Source organism: Rhamphochromis longiceps, linkage group LG4 (genome assembly GCF_057381845.1).
Source record: "Rhamphochromis longiceps isolate RC_006_pf linkage group LG4, R_longiceps_female_GT1.1, whole genome shotgun sequence".
Lineage (NCBI taxonomy): Eukaryota > Metazoa > Chordata > Actinopteri > Cichliformes > Cichlidae > Rhamphochromis > Rhamphochromis longiceps.
The window spans coordinates 27,229,811-27,249,590 of NC_140560.1; the positions used below are offsets into that span (position 1 = coordinate 27,229,811).

General features: G+C 43.0%; 1 protein-coding gene and 1 pseudogene across 2 annotated transcripts in view; both read right to left on the reverse strand.

The window, feature by feature from the left end:
• The window catches only part of LOC146671834 (myosin heavy chain, fast skeletal muscle-like), a 38,187-nt pseudogene extending 19,058 nt beyond the window's left edge, over positions 1-19,129 (reverse strand). The window contains exons 1-24 of the transcript XR_014911629.1: positions 18,920-19,129; positions 9,706-9,849; positions 9,464-9,620; positions 9,262-9,289; positions 8,885-9,182; positions 8,734-8,797; positions 8,234-8,332; positions 8,040-8,143; positions 7,808-7,946; positions 7,604-7,722; positions 7,355-7,504; positions 7,100-7,270; positions 6,706-7,012; positions 6,496-6,572; positions 2,903-2,990; positions 2,703-2,820; positions 2,461-2,584; positions 2,246-2,382; positions 1,889-2,144; positions 1,460-1,702; positions 1,149-1,325; positions 893-1,038; positions 707-797; positions 214-603 (exon numbers count right to left, since the gene is read on the reverse strand). The product of XR_014911629.1 is annotated as a myosin heavy chain, fast skeletal muscle-like (transcript). The remainder of the gene's footprint in view (positions 1-213; positions 604-706; positions 798-892; positions 1,039-1,148; positions 1,326-1,459; positions 1,703-1,888; positions 2,145-2,245; positions 2,383-2,460; positions 2,585-2,702; positions 2,821-2,902; positions 2,991-6,495; positions 6,573-6,705; positions 7,013-7,099; positions 7,271-7,354; positions 7,505-7,603; positions 7,723-7,807; positions 7,947-8,039; positions 8,144-8,233; positions 8,333-8,733; positions 8,798-8,884; positions 9,183-9,261; positions 9,290-9,463; positions 9,621-9,705; positions 9,850-18,919) is intronic.
• LOC146671838 (uncharacterized) lies at positions 17,789-18,621 on the reverse strand. The gene is made up of 2 exons (XM_085405020.1): positions 18,540-18,621; positions 17,789-18,224 (listed from the first exon to the last, which is right to left on the reverse strand). Exons 1-2 carry the CDS (start codon positions 18,619-18,621, stop codon positions 17,833-17,835), a joined length of 474 nt encoding a protein of 157 aa, XP_085261146.1. The 3' UTR covers positions 17,789-17,832.
• Positions 19,130-19,780: the final 651 nt, after the last annotated feature.

Consider the following 19,780-nt stretch of genomic DNA (forward strand, 5'->3'; position numbering starts at 1 on the left):
CAGTTATAGAGATTCAAATTTTTACATTTTTAAAATCTCATGTTATTTTACCTTATGTTATGTTATGTTTATGTTAATCTTTTCTTATTTCAACAGTCATTCATACACAGGAGTTTTAGTAATAATAACATTATCACATCTATGAATATCTGCTTTTAAAGGTTTTGAAATGTGAAAAAAACAAAGTCTTTTTTCTATAAATACTGTCCGCACCTTTGCTTCAGCAACAGCCTCCATGTTGCTGGAGAGGTCATCAATCTCCATCTTGTACTCGCTCTTCTCTTTCTCCAGCTTCTGTTTGACACGCTGGAGGTTGTCGATCTGCTCTCCGAGCTCTGCTACAGTGTCAGCCTGCTTCTTACGGAGAGCTGCTGCAGTAGCTTCATGCTGCAGAGTTGATTCCTCAAGATCACGACGCAGTTTCTGGAACTCAGCCTCTCGCTTCTTGTTCATCTCAATCTGAGCAGCTGTTGCTCCACCAGCTTCCTCGAGCCTCTCGCTGATCTCTTCAAGCTCCCTGGAGAGGTCGGCTCTCTGCTTCTCTACCTTAGCCCGAGCTGCCCTCTCAGCCTCAATCTCCTCTTCCAGCTCCTCAATACGAGCCTAGTTTGAAATTATTTGGATTTATCGATTAGAACCTAAACTAAACTAGGTTTTTGAATTATAATGAACAATATTCTTTATGAAGACTGGTCGTTAGTGTTACCTGAAGTTCTTTGATCTTCTTCTGAAGTTGAGCACCAAGGGATTGTTCATCTTCAATTTTGCTGAGAAGTTGGCTGATTTCAAAGTCCTTCCTTGGTGTGGAAGAAGTATGGTTTTACGATCATAGTCCATATGATTATTGCAATGCAGTGTGTGTAAAGAAAATTATTTACAAAAAAAGCCCTACTTCTTGATTTTCTCATCAGACTGCTGCTTGTCATTCTCCAGATCCATTATGGATTCCTGGGCCAGTTTCAGATCTCCCTCCAGCTTCCTCTTGGCTCTCTCAAGGTCCATGCGGAGCTTCTTCTCTTGCTCCAGTGAACCCTCAAGCTATAAAGTCATGTCAGTTGATTCAAGTGGTTGGTATGACAATGATTCAGCACTAAAATTCTTTCCATAAAAAACAAAAAACAACAACGTAATTTTTATAGTTTTCTTACATCATCAACTTGCTGTTCCAGCTTTGTTTTGGACTTGGTCAGAGTGTTGACTTTGTCTTCTTCTGCCTGGAGATCATCCAGTGTTTGCTGATGGGCCTCTTGTAAGGCTTTCTTCTCCTTAGTCAACTTGGCAATTGACTCATCTTGAGATGCCATCTCCTCTGTCAGGTTTTTCACCTGAAACAATGTGAATACATTAAGTTTAATTTTGTTCGAGATTTTGCTGATTATTTGATCGTTTAACATGTATATTCAAAGAACAACATTACATGTTTTAATTGAACTAAGTATACAATCAAAATGAACTGAACCTTGTTTTCTGTGGCATGTTTCTCCTTCTCCACTTTGGCCAAGGTGAGCTCCAAGTCATCAATGTCCTTCTTCAGCTCAGAGCATTCATCCTCCAGCTTCCTCTTCTTAGCAGTCAGCTCAGCATTGATTTCCTCTTCATCCTCCAGTCTCTCACTTGTCTCTTTGAGTTTTGCTTCAAGCTGGATTTTGCTCTTAATGAGCCCCTCACACCTTTCTTCAGCATCGGAGAGATTGTCAACTTCCTATAATACATGTTGAACACACAAGTTAGATTATTTGTGACAAAAGTGTAGTTAAAATCATAATTTTAACTACACTTTTGTTTTAGCAAATAAATAATCAGAGGGAGAGACAAACATGTGGTCTTTTTATATCTACCTTATATACATGAACTATAGGTGCAATGTATACTTTTCTCTACTACTTACTGCAGCCACTTGAAGTTGCAGGTCATTCTTCTCCTGCAGCAGGCTGACCATCTTCTCTTCCAGTTCCTTCTTCTTAGCCAGAGCAGCAGCCAGGTCTGTCTTCATCTTATCATAGTTCTCCTTCATGTTCTGCAACTCCTTCTCAGTCTCAGCACTCTTCAGAAGAGGCTTGATCTTGAAATATACTTTCAGCCATGGCCAGTTCTTGACATTCATGAAAGAACGGATGTTGTACTGGATGGTGTAGATAGATTCTCTAAAAACCAAACATGAGAGTGTTACTTTGTGTCGTCGGATCTTAATATGAGGAAGGAAATACAAAAGAGAATACAATAGAGTTTACTATGATAATGTTACCTCCTCTCCATCATCTTCACAAACTCTTTCCTCATGACGTATCCTCTGCAGAGAGCCTGAGTCATGGTCACCAGCTCAGCCAGTTTCTCATCTCTCAACTCCTCAAGAGTGCCCAGCAGACCAGCTTTGAAGAACACCTATTTAATCATTGAAAACATAAGTACAAGTACAAAGGGACAGTTTTTGTTAATGTCTATTAATATAATGAAGTGTACCTTTGTGTGCCCAAACATGTATTGTGTGTGATCCACATCAATGGAGCCAAGCAGCTTCTCTGAAGCTTTCTTGTTGTCAATGAACTGTCCCTCAGGGATGACACTGGCATTCAACACTTTGTATCTTCAAGAGAGATACAATTACAGTTGTTACTTAGATTTTTCTTCCATCATATTCAAGTTTGTCCTTTACAACAACCATGAAACCATTTTTCCTTTCCAATATTGTAATGTGCTGTCACCTCTGCTTGAAGTCACCATAGAGGATTCTGCTGGGGAAACCCTTTCTGCAGATTCTGATGCCCTCCAGTACACCGTTACACCTCAGCTGGTGGATGACCAGGAAGTTCTCCATAAGGCCTGAGAGTCAGAAATGCATAATGTTTCAAATCTTTTCTATATTCTTACTGTCATTTTTACAGTTAATATTACTGTAGGGTACCTGGGGTCTTTGTCTCATTGGGAATCAGGCAACGGACAAAGTGAGGATGAGTGCTTCTTAAGTTGGTCATCAGCTTGGCCAGATTCTCCTGTAGATCAGCATCATTAGATAATAGGTTGATACTATTTAAAAATGAGCATTTAATTTACACACATATCTATATCTATCTATATATCTCTATATATATCTATATCTATATATATATATATATATATATATATATATATATATATATATATATATATATATATATATATATATATCAACATTCGAAAGAAGGGACTGCTCTCACAGCTAGAGATTGACGAGGTACAACACAAATGCTACGGCAAGGAGGAGTCAGGACGCCAGGTCAAGGGGGAGATATCATCACCCCCACCCGAGATTGGGTACATAGCCCCAAGTGCGATAGGAGAAGGATCATTGAGTGCGAGAGGAACTGACCTGAAAAATAGGATCATGGCCAAGCTTGAAACCTGGATCCCCCATAGCCGGTTACCAAGATTACGTGAAGTACCCTCAGAAGGTCTGCTAGATGATGGTAATGCAGCACTACGGACAATACCTACAACCACGATTACCGACACTAACAAGCTGATCTACAATACGGCAGCAGTGATCAGTGAGATGCTTGGCTACAAGTTGAACAGCCACAAGGGGCAGTACCCTCCATGGAGGAGGAGGCTAGAGGGCAAGATCAAAGTAGCACGGAGGGAGGTTAGCCAACTAACGGAGTTGCAGAAATACAGCAAGCTGTCCATACCTGAGGCCTTGGAAACTGCCAAGCAAAGACTCACAGCCTTGGCCACCCGGTTGAGGAGGTACACCAGAGAGATAGAAGGCAGGAGAATAAACCAGCTGTTCTCCACAGAACCAGCAAAGGTGTACTCTCAGTGGCAAGGGAACAATAATAATAAGAGAACAGCACCACCAAGGCTGGAGACGGAGCAATACTGGAAGAGCATATGGGAGAAGGATGCAATCCATAACGGCAATGCTCAGTGGCTAGTGGATCTGAGGGCAGACCACAGCGACCTCCCTGAACAGGGTCCAGTAACCATCACAGTGGCAGATATCCAAGAAAGGGTCTCCAGTATGAAGAGTTGGACAGCACCAGGGCCCGACATGGTTCATGCCTACTGGCTAAAGAAGCTGACTGCACTCCACGAGTGTCTGGCAGCACAAATGAACCAGCTGCTAGTTAACGAGAGACACCCGGAATCAAATCATATCGCATCATATCGGCTAAGATGAACAGGCACATGGGTCAATACATGAGCGGGACACAGAAAGGAATTGGCAAGAATACCAGAGGTGCAAAACACCAGCTACTGGTAGACAGAACAGTCAGCCGAGACTGCAAGACCAGACTGACCAACCTGTGCACTGTCTGGATTGATTACAAGAAGGCCTATGACTCAATGCCCCACAGCTGGATACTGGAATGCCTAGAATTGTACAAGATCAATGGGACCCTAAGAGCCTTCATCAGGAACTCAATGGGGATGTGGCGTACAACACTGGAGGCCAACTCCAAGCCCATAGCACAAGTCACCATCAAGTGCGGGATCTCCCAAGGAGATGCTCTGTCCCCACTGCTGTTCTGCATAGGCCTGAACCCCCTCAGTGAGATCATTAACAAGACTGGCTACGGATACCGATTACGGAACGGAGCAGTTGTCAGCCACCTCCTGTACATGGATGACATCAAGCTGTATGCCAAGAGTGAACGAGACATCGATTCACTGATCCACACTACCAGGCTATACAGCAATGACATTGGAATGTCGTTCGGACTGGAGAAGTGTAGTCGGATGGTAACAAAGAGAGGGAAGGTAGTCAGAACTGAGGGGATTGAACTACCAGAAGGCAACATTGCAGACATAGAGGACAGTTACAAGTACCTGGGGATCCCGCAGGGGAATGGGAACAATGAAGAGGCCGCTAGAAAAGCTGCAACCACCAAGTACCTGCAGAGGGTCAGGCAAGTCCTGAGGAGTCAGCTGAATGGTAAGAACAAGATCCGGGTCATCAACAAGTACGCCCTGCCCGTGATCAGGTACCCTGCTGGGGTAATAGGCTGGCCAAAGGAGGAGATAGAAGCCACTGACATAAAGACAAGAAAGCTCCTTACCATGCATGGAGGGTTTCACCCCAAGTCCAGCACCCTGAGGCTGTACGCTTGGACATTCCTCAGTTGTTTCTGTGCCTCAGCGGGAGCAGAAGGAAGGGGGCCGGGGACTGGTGAGTGTCAGCACCACAGTCCAGGATGAGACAACGAACATCCAAGAATACATTGGGAAGATGGCCCCAACTGACCGATTGCTCAGTGAATACCTCAGGCAGCAGAAACCCAAGAAAGAGGAGGGAGACGAGGAACCATCATGGAAGGATAGGCCCCTGCACGGTATGTACCACCGGCAGATAGAGGAGGTGGCTGATATCCAGAAATCCTACCAGTGGCTGGACAAAGCTGGACTGAAAGACAGCACAGAGGCACTAATCATGGCAGCACAAGAACAAGCTCTGAGTACAAGATCCATAGAGGCTGGGGTCTATCACACCAGGCAAGACCCCAGGTGCAGGCTGTGTAAAGATGCCCCAGAGATAATCTAGCACAGTGGTTCTTAACCTTGTTGGAGGTACCGAACCCCACCAGCTTCATATGCGCATTCACTGAACCCCTCTTTAGTGAAAAATAAAATGTGATTTTTTTACTGGTGCACAAAATGAGCCATGCATGTCATGGCGGAGGCTCTGCCGAACCCCTGAGACCGACTCACCGAACCCCTAGGGTTCGATCGAACCCAGGTTAAGAACCACTGATCTAGCACATAACAGCAGGGTGCAAGATGCTAGCAGACAAGGCATACATGGAACGCCATAACCAAGTGGCCGGCATAGTGTACAGGAACATCTGTGCCGAGTATAACCTGGAAGTCCCGAGGTCAAAATGGGAGATGCCCCCAAGGGTGGTGGAGAATGACCGAGCTAAGATCCTGTGGGACTTCCAGATACAGACGGACAAAATGGTGGTGGCTAATCAACCGGACATAGTGGTGGTAGACAAACAGAAGAAGACGGCCGTAGTGATCGATGTAGCGGTTCCCAATGACAGCAATATCAGGAAGAAAGAACACGAGAAGCTGGAGAAATACCAAGGGCTCAGAGAAGAGCTCGAGAGGATGTGGAGGGTGAAGGTAATGGTGGTCCCCGTGGTAATCGGAGCACTAGGTGCGGTGACTCCCAAGCTAGGCGAGTGGCTCCAGCAGATCCCGGGAATAACATCAGAGATCTCTGTCCAGAAGAGCGCAGTCCTGGGAACAGCTAAGATACTGCGCAGGACCCTCAAGCTCCCAGGCCTCTGGTAGAGGACCCGAGCTTGAAGGATAAACTGCCCGCAGGGGCGTGCTGGGTGTTTTTATATATATATATATATATATTATATATATATATATATAAAAAAAAAACACAGACAAAAAAAACCATATATATATATATATATATATATATATATATATATATATATATATATATATATATATATATATATATATATATATATATATATATATATATAAATCTATACATACTCTGAAAAGAGCAGACACGGTCTGGAAGGAACCACCCTTCTTCTTGCCACCCTTCTTGCCACCACCACCAGCAGCCTCTGTTTTCATAAACAGTAAATTTCATTACTGGAATTGAAAAAATATTTTTCACTGTATAATTTTAGCCTGCAGTATGCACATTGTAGCTATCTGTACTGGACATGGGAGTTTGTGAGCACTTTTTTTTCTTACCTTCAGCTCCAGCATGGGCTGCGTACAGGAAGCCCAGCAGTTTGTTTGAAGACTTCTGGTAGAGCTGCACAACTGAGTCATTCAGTGGGTCCTTGTTCTTGTCCAGCCAGCCAGTGATATTGTAGTCCACTGTACCAGCATAGTGAACCAGGGAGAAGTGTGCCTCAGCCTTGCCCTTTCCAGGCTTTGGTTTCTCAAATGCTTTGGTCTTGCCAAGATGCTGATCGTGCAGCTTGTTCTTGAACGTTGTGTCAGAGGCCTTGGGGAACATGCACTCCTCTTCAAGGATGGAGAAGATGCCCATTGGCTGAGAAAATGGCACAAATCATATTAAAATTTCAAGGGAGGTAACATATGCAACCACATGTACATTTCTTCCTGAGCAGCTGTTTACCTTCTCAATAAGCTCAATGCAAGCAGCCAAGTCCATACCAAAGTCAATGAACTCCCATATAATGCCTTCTTTCTTGTACTCCTCTTGCTCCAGGACAAACATGTGATGGTTGAAAAACTGTTGCAGTTTCTCATTGGTGAAGTTGATGCAGAGTTGCTCCAAGCTGTTGAACTGTAATAATACAACCATGTCTAACTTCATGGCAATAAAGTCTTTAAAGTTTAAGAAATGTGTTGAAATGTTTCAAGTGCTCACATCAAAGATCTCAAACCCAGCGATATCCAGCACTCCAATGAAGAACTGTCTGGGCTGCTTTGTGTCCAGCATCTCATTGATACGGATAACCATCCACAAGAACATTTTCTCATAGATAGATTTGCACAGAGCCGAGACAGCATTGTTGACCTGGCAAACAAGAATTTATAATTATACAAAACCATATGAATACAGCTATAATGTTTATAATTATAATATGATTATACAAGTCTCCCTTTTATGAATTACCTGTGGGACGGTCTGACCTTTGGTCACCATCTCATTGCCAACCTTGACTCTTGGGTAGCACAAAGCTTTCAGCATATCAGCCGAGTTCAGGCCCAATAGGTACGCAATCTTGTCAGCCACTGTTGGATTAAAACAAATCATTATAATACCTAATAAATACAAATACTTCAAACATTTCTCCATTATAGAAATTTTTCACAATACCCTCGGTGCCATCAGGTTCAGCCTGCTCTTCACGCTGCTTCTGCTTGAATTTCATGTTGCCATGATGCATCACAGCACCAGTCAGCTTGTAGATGCTTAACTTCTCTTCACCAGTAAAGCCCAAGATGTCAATAGCAGTCTGTAAGAAAAAAATGAAATCAGCTATCAATAAATAAAACAAAAGAAGATATTTATGGTTAAGTATAAGATTCTGTGTCAAATGTGATTTTACATCTGTTGCAATGAACTCCTCCACATCATCGATGCTCTTGACAGTGATTTCACCCTGACTGATCATTGGATAGTCATAAGGGTTAGTTGTGATCAGAAGAGCCTCTGAAAGGAGAAATGAAGTTAACTTGTTTTTTGCTTAGAATGTGATTTTAATGGTTTTAAAATTTAAATTTAGGTGTCCTGTCAGCATACCCAGAAGCTCAGGCTTGTGGCCTGTCATCAGCTGATAGAAGATATGGTAGCTCCTCTCAGCAGACAACTGGAAGGTGACACGGGACTTCTCCAGCAGATCTAAGGACAACAGATTAATTTTGACACTGTAGACATGAGACATCACAGTCAAAACTGCAAAATGGATCATACATGCATTTATTTCCTTGGCTGTCATTGGGCGTGTTTGAAACTTTTTTCAGTTCTGTTGCTTTACTTATAACGTGCTTCACAGTATACCTTATTATACTTTAAATGTTCCGTGAAGTTGCAATATGTTCCTACTTATACTTACACACGATAACTGCTGGGTTACAGTATATAACTTATATATATAGCGTAACCACACTGTTCATGCATCCGTGTGTTCCACCACAACAGACAATATTACTTCTTCTGAAATTAAGTGACTCATCTCTTTATGTGCTGTAAAATAATTTCTATCACAGATAATGGTAATTTACACTGTGGTTCAAACTTACATGTTTCAATATCAGCTGAGGCCAGCTTGCCAGATGTGCCAAAGTGAATCCTGATGAATTTACCCTACAGGGGTAGATCTTTATTAATATTGCCTTTCATGAGAGCAAGTAGTAAAAAGCTCATTTACATTAACTCATTTTAATCACTTACAAATCGAGAGGAGTTGGCATTCCTCACAGTCTTGGCATTACCGTAGGCCTCCAACAGAGGGTTGGCAGCAACAATCTGATCCTCAAGAGAGCCCTGCAAGAATATATTGTGTTTATGTGAGCTGATCTTCCAAAATTGATTTTCTTTTTCTGTCACAAAGACTTTGACGCAGAATAAAGAATCTACCTGTATTTTGCCAGCTGCTGGCTCAGCCTTCTTAGCTCCAAGAGCTGCAATTGTTGCAAAGTACTGGATGACACGTTTGGTGTTGACAGTCTTTCCCGCACCGGATTCTCCACTGGGGTTTAGGGGACACATTGTTAAAATGCCTTTATATCGTTTTTATATATTTTGCATACAGTTTTTATTATACTCACGTAATCAGGACAGACTGGTTCTCACGATCTAAAAGAAAAACATATAAGCATGTCTTGAATAATCTTAGTATTCATTTATTTCCTATCACTTATAAGTAGCTATGTGGTAAGAAGCAATTTTTTTCACGCAATGATTAATGGTCATCTCTTTAAGTAGAAGTCCTAAATGCATTTAAAGGCTTTAATAGGAAATTGAGCTTACCAGTGAGCATGGCCTGATAGGCATTGTCAGAGATGGAGAAGATGTGGGGTGGAGCCTCAATCCTCTTCTTTCCTCTGTATGCTGCTACACATGTAGCATCATATACAGGAAGCCACTTGTAGGGATTGACGACAACGCAGAACAACCCAGAGTAGGTCTGTATCATAGACAATAAATATCATTTAAACATTTACAGATCAGCATGATACTTTCCTCTCACACACAGCAATGTGAAAACTTACGTAGATCATCCATGATGCATAACGCTCTTTGAGGTTAAACAACACAGATGGCTCATTAAGGTGGGTCATCATGGCCATGTCCTCCATCTTATCAAACTTTGGAGGGTTTCTAGGGTGGATTTCATCCTCCTTTACAGTGACCGTCTGAATAGATCCGTCTGAATAGATTTTAATGATCCATCAGACAACTTCATCTTTCACAGTTCGGCATTATATATATATATATATATATATATATATATATTTTTTTTTTCTAAATCACATCAGAAACAGCAGTATGCGACATTACGTGATGGCAGAGCTTCAGTTCATCCTTTGTCATTTTTTTTTTTTTTAATAAATAGGACAGGGGGAATGAATGAGAGAAAGAGGGGGAGAGAAAGAAAGAAAACCAAAGGGGAGAAGAGACGGTGAGAAGGGGGGGGAAGAGAGAGAGAGAAAAAAAAAAAAAAAGAACTCCTGGGTCACCTGTATGGAGAAAAACAAACAAACAAACAAACAAACAAAAAAAAAACAAACAGAGGAGACAGCAAACAACAAAGAGCAACATAATAATAGAGAAAACAAAGCACCATCACAATAAACTAGCTAGTCATAGATATCAATATTTACTAAATAATAAACGATATTGTGCAGCACGCAAGATAGACAGCGCACAGTGTGCTTTGAGGCAGCCGCCAAGAAAGCTTTAGTCCGCGTCTGTGAATACCCATGTGTGCATACCTGTGTGGATCAGCATGCTTGCATTCCAAAGGTTTCTCCATGTAATGATCTGCTAGGGAGTGTGGGGGGGCCACAGCCCCGTCCTCCAGGGTGTGAAGTGGGTATGGAGGAGATCAAAACTCCAGACATCCAGAGGCCCCCAGAACACAAGAGACCATGGAAGACCAACAGAGGGGCAGCCGCGCCACTGTTCCAGTAAGAGCTGAGGAGAGTCCCAGATGAGGGCTCGCCCAGCAGCCGCGGAGCAGAAGTCAGGGGGAGTTGCAGTGACGCGCCCGTGAGCTCCGCCGGCCCCCAGCTGTGCCTGAGTGACCGAGCCCCAGGCCGAGAGGCCGGGGGCACCCCACCTCCAAAGGGGCCCGAGCGAGCCCCAGGCCCCAGGCCCCGACAAGCGGCCGCCAAGGAGTGAGCCGGTGTGTACCCGGACGCCCACCCCCAGACACAAAGAACCACCAACACACCGACACCTGAGGGAGTCCGCCACCGGCAGGGGAAGTGGTGGTGGGTGGAGATAGGCCTCCAAACCTTGGAGGGCCTGAGGTGTCCCCAGAGAGGTGGCGTCTGATACCCAACCTGACATATAGACACAGACATACAGGCACACACAGACACAAACATCCATTCCCACCCTCATGCTCTCATATGCACTCACTCCACACTCAACCAACGTGGAGACAGACATAAAGAGACGCTGTACACACAATCACACTCCCCAAGCGTACTCTACAAACCGGGTCTAGGTACCCTTGCCCCTGGAGGGGGGAATTGCACCCAGACCCAGGTGGTGTTACCCTTTTCCCTGCGGTGGGGAGAGGCAGACCACCCCGACTCCGCAGCAGCAGGGAGGCCCCACACCCCAGACCGCAGTCGGACGGCCAACTCCTCCTACTAGCCCTCCCGCTCCAGCAGGCCGCAGAGAATGGGGGTGGGAGAAGACTCCAAACCTCCCTCCACCCGCTCATTGTAGTGTTGATGCATATGTGTTCTAAGGTGCAATTAAAACCCAGGAGGGCATGGAGCTACCTGCCAAGGAGCAGCAGGTAAGCGCATAGTCCCTCCTGCTAGCCCTCAATGACTAAGTGTATTTAAAATTGAGAGGTGGGCAACGACGTCAGGGGTGAGGTATACACCCTGATGGTGATTTGGACTCCGTGATTGTGCCCACCCCCAAGATCCTATATGTATGTGTAATGAGAGTGTGAATAATGGGAATGTCTAAGTTGTGGGATAAAATTGAGGCAGAGGCAGCCAGAAGGGGACAGGGGGGGGGGGGGGGGTAGCCTCCTCTGCACCCTGGTGACATACCCCCACTCCAAGGCCCTGCATGTGTGGGTGGTTGTGGAGGAGCGGGAAGAGGGAGGCAGCTGGAGATGGGGAGGGAAGGAAGGGAGGGGCAGGTAACCCCTCCCTGGGGCCAGCTCCCCCGCTGACCCCAGTAGGCACCCCCACCCTCCGCGACCCGCCAGGGAAGGGGGGCCCAGGCCCATCAGACCGGGGCCCAGTGCAGTAGCGCCCCCCGGCTCCACAGAGCCCTGGACAGTCCACCCAACCCCACCACAGAGAAAACTGCACCCACCCCACCATCCACACATCTTCCAGACTACATAAGACGGTAAACGCCCAGGCTGAGATCTTCCTCCACCTCTCCTGTATCTCCCCCTCCTGCAGAGAGTTCCTGAAGAGAAGAAAGCTCCTGCAAGATGTGACCATCCCCCCCACCAGTTGAAGAGCCCCCCAGGCGGCTCGACGCACCGGCGGCACCCTGCTCCAGGGCCGGGCCCCCATGCACCCACCCGCCCACAACCCCGGCAACACACCAACCAGGACCCAAGCCCCGGAGGCCCGGCCCGGGCCCCAGCCCAGAGACGGAGCGCCCCCAGAACCTCACGCCCATCCCGGACCCACCCAGGGGCAGCCAGGTTGCCAGGTCAGTAACCCACGTCCGTCAGCACAGACCCTCCCCTAGCCCCGCTGCACGCAGCCGCGAGGAAACAGTCACCTGAGAGCCAACAGAGCCCCCAACCGGACGTGACCGTTCCCCGGGTTGAGCCCCCCAAGGAAGATGCCTCCGGGGAACCCCCCGACGCCCTAAGCCTGTCCCTACCCCCTCACCAATCACAACAGTGAAGGCGGGACCAAACTATGACCCCCCACCCCCACTAGGTGATGGAGCTGATAAAAGGGGCCCAGAGCAATTGATCTAATGTGGTGGCAGAGGCTGTGTCAAGACTAATGTAATCTAATAGATAATTTCTATATTGGTTAGAATTAAGATTATTTTTATTTTTCCAGTTCATGAGGACTGTTTTCTTGGCTATGCATAGGGCAGTGAAGATCATATGGGCTATATTCTTTTCTGAAGTGACATTATCTAAGCTGCCCAGTAGACACACTAAGGGGGAAGTTGGAATGTTACATTTCAGACACTTTGATAAGTCTTCACATATCTCGCGCCAAAACTTTTGCACTGGTGGACAGAACCAAAGAGCGTGGATGTAATTGTCTGGTGTATTGCCTTGACAGTGTGAGCAGTTGTTGGAAGATGTAAAGCCCATCTTGAACATCCGATGACCTGTATAGTGCACTCTATGAAGTATTTTGTATTGTATTAATTGCAGACTGGGATTTTTAATTAATTTAAAAGTTTTTAAGCAAATCTGAGACCAGAAGTTTTGGTCTAGGTTGACTGATAAATCTGCTTCCCACTTTGCAGTAGGAAGGGATATTGATTGATCTAATTTAGAAAGTGTTCTGTATATTTTAGATAATAATTTGGGGGATTTAAGAGTAAGAAAATGTGCCGCACTTAGTGGTGTTTGTAATTCAACTTGACTGAGGTTAAATTTCTTTTTTACTATGGATCTAATTTGTTGATATTCTAAAAACCTTGTCTTGTTGATCCCATATTGTTCAACTAGTCTGTCAAATGGAATAAATTCTGTTCCCTCTAATATATGTTCTAAGTATTTAATTCCTTTACAACTCCATTCTGGGAAATTAATCATATTATTGTTTTGTAATATGTCAGGGTTATTCCAGATAGGTGTACGTTTGCATGGGATTAATGAAGACTCCGTTATTTTTAGAAACTCCCACCATGCTGTTAGAGAAAAGCTGATGTTGATACTTTTAAAGCATTCATGTCTTTTGATGTTTGAGCTAATAAATGGTAGGTCTGAAATCTCTAGATCCTTGCATAGTGCCTGTTCAACATCTAGCCAGGGCTCAACTAAGAAGGTATGTTTTAACCATTCTGAGATGAACTGAAGCCTGTTGGCTAAGAAGTATTGGTGAAAATTAGGCAGATCTAATCCTCCTCTATCCTTGGTTCTTTGTAGCGTTTTTAAGCTAATACGCGGGGGTTTATCTTTCCAAAGGAATTTGGAAATATATGAATCCAGAGATCTGAACCAATCTTGTGATGGTTTGTTAGGGATCATCAAAAATAAGTAATTTATTTTTGGCAAGATCATCATTTTTATAGTGGCGACCCTTCCCATGAGTGATATGGGTAAAGATTTCCATCTAGTCAGATCGCCTTCTACTTTCTTTAGAAGTGGGATGTGGTTTAGTTTAGTTAAGTCTGAAAGCTTAGGAGAGACATTAATACCTAAATATTTAATATTTCCGGATTGCAGTGGGGCAGAGGAAGAATTATGGAAGGAGCAGTTAATGGGGAGAACTGTAGATTTTGGCCAGTTAATTGAATAATCTGAAACTCTTGAAAACCAGTTTATTAGAGTAATTACCTCAGAGAGGTTGGTTTGTGTGTTTTGCAGAAAAAGCAACACATCATCCGCATAGAGACTGATTTTATGTTCTATGTTCTTACATTTTATGCCCTTAATTGTTGTAGCCTGTCTAAATGCTGCTGCTAGAGGTTCGATAAAAATTGCAAAAAGTGAAGGGGAGAGTGGGCATCCCTGTCTGGTGCCCCTCAGGAGACAGAAGCTGGAGGATGTCTGGTCATTTGTTCTGATACAAGCCGTTGGGGAATTGTATAATATTCTTATCCAGTTTATGAAAGAGTTTCCAAAACCAAATTTGTGTAAAGTTGCGAATAAAAATTTCCAATTAACTCTGTCAAATGCTTTTTCTGCATCTAGAGATAATATTATGGTTTCGATGTTTTTATCGTATGAGTAGTCTATTAAATTAAGTAATCTACGAGTGTTTGTTGAGGAGTGCCGACCTTTTATGAAACCAGTTTGGTCAGGATGAATTAAGAGGGGGGTCATTTTCTCTAATCTCTTTGAGAGAGCTTTGCAGATTATTTTAAGGTCTACATTTAAAAGAGAAATTGGACGATAGCTTGAGGGAAATAAAGGGTCTTTTCCTGGTTTTAGCAGGAGACTAATGTTGGCAGAATTCATATTTGGTGGTAGTCTGCCCTTTTCCTCGATTTCCTGCAACATGCTGTGGAATACTGGTGCCAAAATTGTCCAGAATTCTTTGTAGAATTCTGCAGGGAAGCCGTCTGGACCTGGAGCCTTATTATTGGGCATACTTATCAGGGCTTCCTGGAGTTCACTTGGCGTCAGTGGCGAATCCAGTTCCATTGCTTGACTGTCTAGTAATTTTGGAAGAGTTACGTTGTCAAGAAACAGATCAATTTCATTTTTAGATGGGTTTATTTGTGGTGAGTATAAAGTTTCATAGAAATCCCTAAAAATGTTGTTTATTCTTCCAGGATCATATATTGTGTTCCCCGATAAATCTTTAGCAGCACATATAGTTATTTTTTCTTTATTTATTTTTAGCTGGTTAGCTAGAAATCGACCTGATTTGTTACTGTGTTCAAAATTCTGCAAGCGAAGTCTTTGTATAAGGAATTGTGTTTTTTTATTAATAGTTTCATTTAATTCTAGTTTTGTTTTGCATATTTTGTTCAATGTTTCCTGATCTTGGTGGGACGCGTAGGCTTCTTCTAGTGATTTGATGTTTTTTTCTAATTCCTGAATATTTTTGTTTTCTTCTTTCTTTTTGTGTGATGAGCAGAGATGGGCAGTAACGCGTTACTTGTAACGCGTTACTGTAATCTGATTACTTTTTTCAAGTAACGAGTAAAGTAAGGGATTACTATTGCAAAAACGGTAATTAGATTACCGTTACTTCCCGTAGGAACGCTGCGTTACTGCGTTACTAAAACCGTGATTTCTTTGCGAGAATGTCTCACGACAGTGACAACAGCTGTGTGCAGATCAACAATGGATCACATATCGATTGTGGGAGAGAGTATGAGCGTGCAGTGTTTAAAGCGTGGAAGTACTGACCTTACTTTGAGTTTGATTCCATAAAAAGTGACAAAAACATTAGTGTCCGCTGTGCGTGGGAAGAAAACTTCTTTTTACAGCGAAAAAAACCCCTAAACTTCCGAGCAAGCACCGAGTAGCTACGACGTGATGCACAACTGACCGCGGCACACCTGCACCAAGGTAAACCTCCGCCTACCCCTAGTCCTGCTTTACAGGTGAAAATAGAGCAACAGGACCGCTGAGTCTTTGACTTTATTTATTTTCTGCTGCGTTTCACTTGCATCTATTTGAAAGACTGAGTGTAAACACAAAAAATATTTTATTTTATGAGCTGGAATGTGCAGAAAACAGGTTTCAATGTTAAACTAATTTATTCAAGTCAGAGAATGTTGCAGATAATTAAATTTTTGCTTGATGCATAAAGTTAAAAGATTAAAACTAATAAAACAAGTTAAAAAAAGAGACTTTTCCATTTGATTACATTTTGTATGATGGATTATGTAGAAAAAGTAGAATTGGGCTGAAAGATCTATCGCTTTATCACCTCTTCAGGTTGTAAATCGTGTTTTTAAAAAGTAACTAAGTAACTAAGTAATTAATTACTTTTGAAAATAAGTAATCAGTAAAGTAACGGGATTACTTTTTTGGGGAAGTAATCAGTAATTAGTTACTGATTACTTTTTTCAAGTAACTTGACCAACACTGGTGATGAGAAAGAAATTATTTTACCTCTCATCACAGCTTTCTCTGCTTCCCATAGAACAGAAGCAGATATTCCGGGAGTGTCATTAAAGTCTAAATATGAAGTCCATTCCTTTTTAAAGTATTTAATAAAGTCTTCATCTTTAAGTAGTGATATATTAAATCTCCAGTTTTTACTTGGCGTAGTATTATTCTTGTGCATTAGTGTTAAAGATACAGGAGCATGATCGCTGACAGCTATAGGATGAATCTCAGTGTCTGAAATGTCACACAGCAGTGAGCTGCTGACCAAAAAATAATCCAGACGAGAGTAAGAGTGATGAACATGCGAGAAAAAAGTATATTCCTTACTGGTGGGGTGAAGAGAGCGCCATGCATCGCAAAGACCAAAGTCGTTCATATACTGTTTGATTATATTTGTGGACTGCCAATTACGCTGAGTTCCTGTTGTGTTGAGCCTATCCATTTCTTCATTTAGTCCAAGGTTGAGGTCACCGCCAAGAATGAGTGTGCAATCAAGGTGTTCAGAGAGTGCACTAAAAAAACCGTGGAAGAATGAGGGTTCATCAACATTTGGACCATATATACTAACAATACATAGTTTTTTGTTCAATATTGATAGTTTAATAATTAGAAATCTACCCTCTGGATCTATAACTGTATCGAGTACTGTAAAATTAACATTTTTATGTATTAAAATTGCTACTCCCCGTTGTCTAGAATTATAACCGGCTGCAAACACGTTAGGGAACTCAGGTGTTTTAAGTTCATTTAAACCTGTGACAGGTTTGTGAGTTTCTTGTAATAAAACAACATCTGCCTGTAGTTTTTTAAGCTGGTTAAATATTTTTAACCTCTTTCCTCTGGTGCCAGCTCCATTTACATTCCATGTGACAAACCTCAGCATGCCCTTAATTGTGCGTGTATGTCTAATGATGTATGCTGGGTGTTTCGTTTAGACAGGTGGAGAGAATATGGAAACATCCCTTGTTTGTAAATAGAAAGAGAAAAAGAAGTGTGGTGAGAGACTCCATAAGTCTGACTATGTGTGTGAATATTCACTAATATGAACAAGCGTGGCTTGCTTATGTGTCCTGCAAGTCTGTGCGTGCTGTGAGGCTGTTGTGAATGTGCTGCCGTTGAGCTGATGTGTTTGCGTGATCGTGTTGTGAAAATATGGAGAAATAGAGGGTGTTGTTTGTAGGTGAGTGGGGAAGTAGGTGATCACAGCAGTGAAAGACAAGAGAAAGAAAGAAACCACATGAACTGTGAGCGACAACAAAAAAAAAGAAACGAAACGGAAACATTCCAATTAAAGCAATGACGGAGGGTGACGGTGTTATATCTGCTATGACATCATATTGATATTACTAGCTTAAACTCATGTTAAAGGAGAGAGTGTGAATGAATAAGAAAAGAGTGTAGCGGGTTCTTATCTGGAGTGCAGTTAATATAACCACGGTGTGGTGCCGAGGTCGCGGTAAAGCTGTCCGTCCACGTAGAGCCGGTCCACGGCGATGACAGCACGGGAGCCTTTCTGGATGAAGCTACGTCGAACTGGGAACAGGACCTTGCGTCGTTCCAGGATCTCTATGGGGAACTGGTCGTTCACGCTGAAGTCCGTTCCTTTCAGCTCTCTGCCGCGACTCTTCACCTGTTCCTTCTGTTTGAATTGACTGAATTTGGCCACAATAGGCCGTGGTCTCCCGGTCCGCGACCGCGCGCCCCCCAAGCGATGTACTCTATCGAAGTCGATGTTCTTTACGGTGTCCTCCGGCAGCTTCAGGTGGATTTTAATGAAGTTTTTCACCGTTGCCTCTGCGTCCTCTCCGGCAGTTTCTGGAATACCAGAAAACACAAGATTATCTCTCATGCTACGGGCTTGTAGATCGATAACGGACTCTTTTATTTTTTTATTTTCAATGTTTAGCTGGGTCACGTTATCGGTGAGAGATTTAACCGACTCCCGTAGCGTGGCATTTTCAGCGGCAAGCGTTTCCACCTGCTGCTGGCTGAATTCCAGGGATTCTCTCAGAGATTTAAATTCCCGGTGTAAAATCTCCACCAGGGACAGCCTCGCATCGAAACTGGACAATCGCTTGTCGATTGACTCCAGGATTTCTGCGATGTCTTTGCCGGCAGGCGATGTTGTACCGGGGGAGTCTGCCTGGCGACTTCTCTTCGATGACGGCGTCTCAATTTTGGCCGGGGAAGATGCACTCTGGGCCTTATGCATTACTAAATCTTGAAAACAGCGGTCGATGTAATCTTGGAGAGCGTCTAAACTCTCCCCGTTGTCCTCCAGGGTGTTAGAGATGATAAAACAGATGTTGTTAGTTATATGACAATTGATTAGTATATTTGGTAATACTGAAGCTTGGAAAACCTTTGTTAAACTCTATGCTACCATTTGCTTTTTCTCCGCCAAAATCTCCGGCGTCTGACGTCACCTACAACATCACTTCCGTCACTTACCTCTCACTTCGGCATTATATATTTAACAAACAGATAAAGTACATAGATTATTCATCTACCTTTCCTGCGTCTGTCTCAACAGTGGCTTTACCACCCTCCTTCTTGACGAGTTTGCCCTTGACATACATCTCACCAGGATCAGTTACAAAGAAGGCCGTCTTGGCATCAAATGGAGCAGTCTGGGCCTCAATCCTCTCCTTTTCTGGCTTGCGGAGGTAAATGGCCGCTGGGCCATACTGCTCCATCTCCGCGTCTGTGCTCATGGTGGCACTTTACTAGAGACTGAAAATATGACCAAGTGAAACATAAATCATATGCTTAGTGCACAACCCATAATTAATTTCCATTGTTTTAGATTTATGGAATTTACCACAGGTGATGCAAATAGAAACTCCTTAATACCCTGTGTACGTCAAGGTGCTATTTTATTGCAATGCTTTATGAAAAGGACACACAGGCAAGCACACACATATATATAGTTTACAGACATACAAATATGTATGTTTACATAAATTAAATAAATAATACATTATATCTATCTATCTATCTATCTATCTATCTATCTATCTATCTATCTATCTATCTATCTAGAAGGGACAGTTTATGGCTGTATATTACAATATACACTTAAGTAAAGTATAATGTCACATATTTGTTACATTAAACTTAAATTGCTGCATTTATGTCTTTTTGAGTAACTCCAATCCTTCTTTTGAAGTGCAACAGGAACACATCAAAAGCATTTTCACAATCAGTTTAGCTGCATTTCTTGTTGAAATAAATTATTTTAAGGTGATTGTGCTTATAAATATTTAGCACACCACTAGTGGTAAATTATAACAGTGCACTGCATGGTTTGTGAATTATTTATTACAATCAATCTTGAAGGTAAACTGATATTAAATTGAGTTTATACTAAG

Coding starts and splice junctions, on each gene's coding strand:
- LOC146671838 (XM_085405020.1), bottom strand. CDS start 18,621: ATGCATAAGGCCCAGAGTGCATCTTCCCCGGCCAAAATTGAGACGCCG. Junction 18,225..18,539: donor TCGCCAGGCAGACTCCCCCG/GTACAACATCGC, acceptor CTGGTATTCCAG/AAACTGCCGGAGAGGACGCA.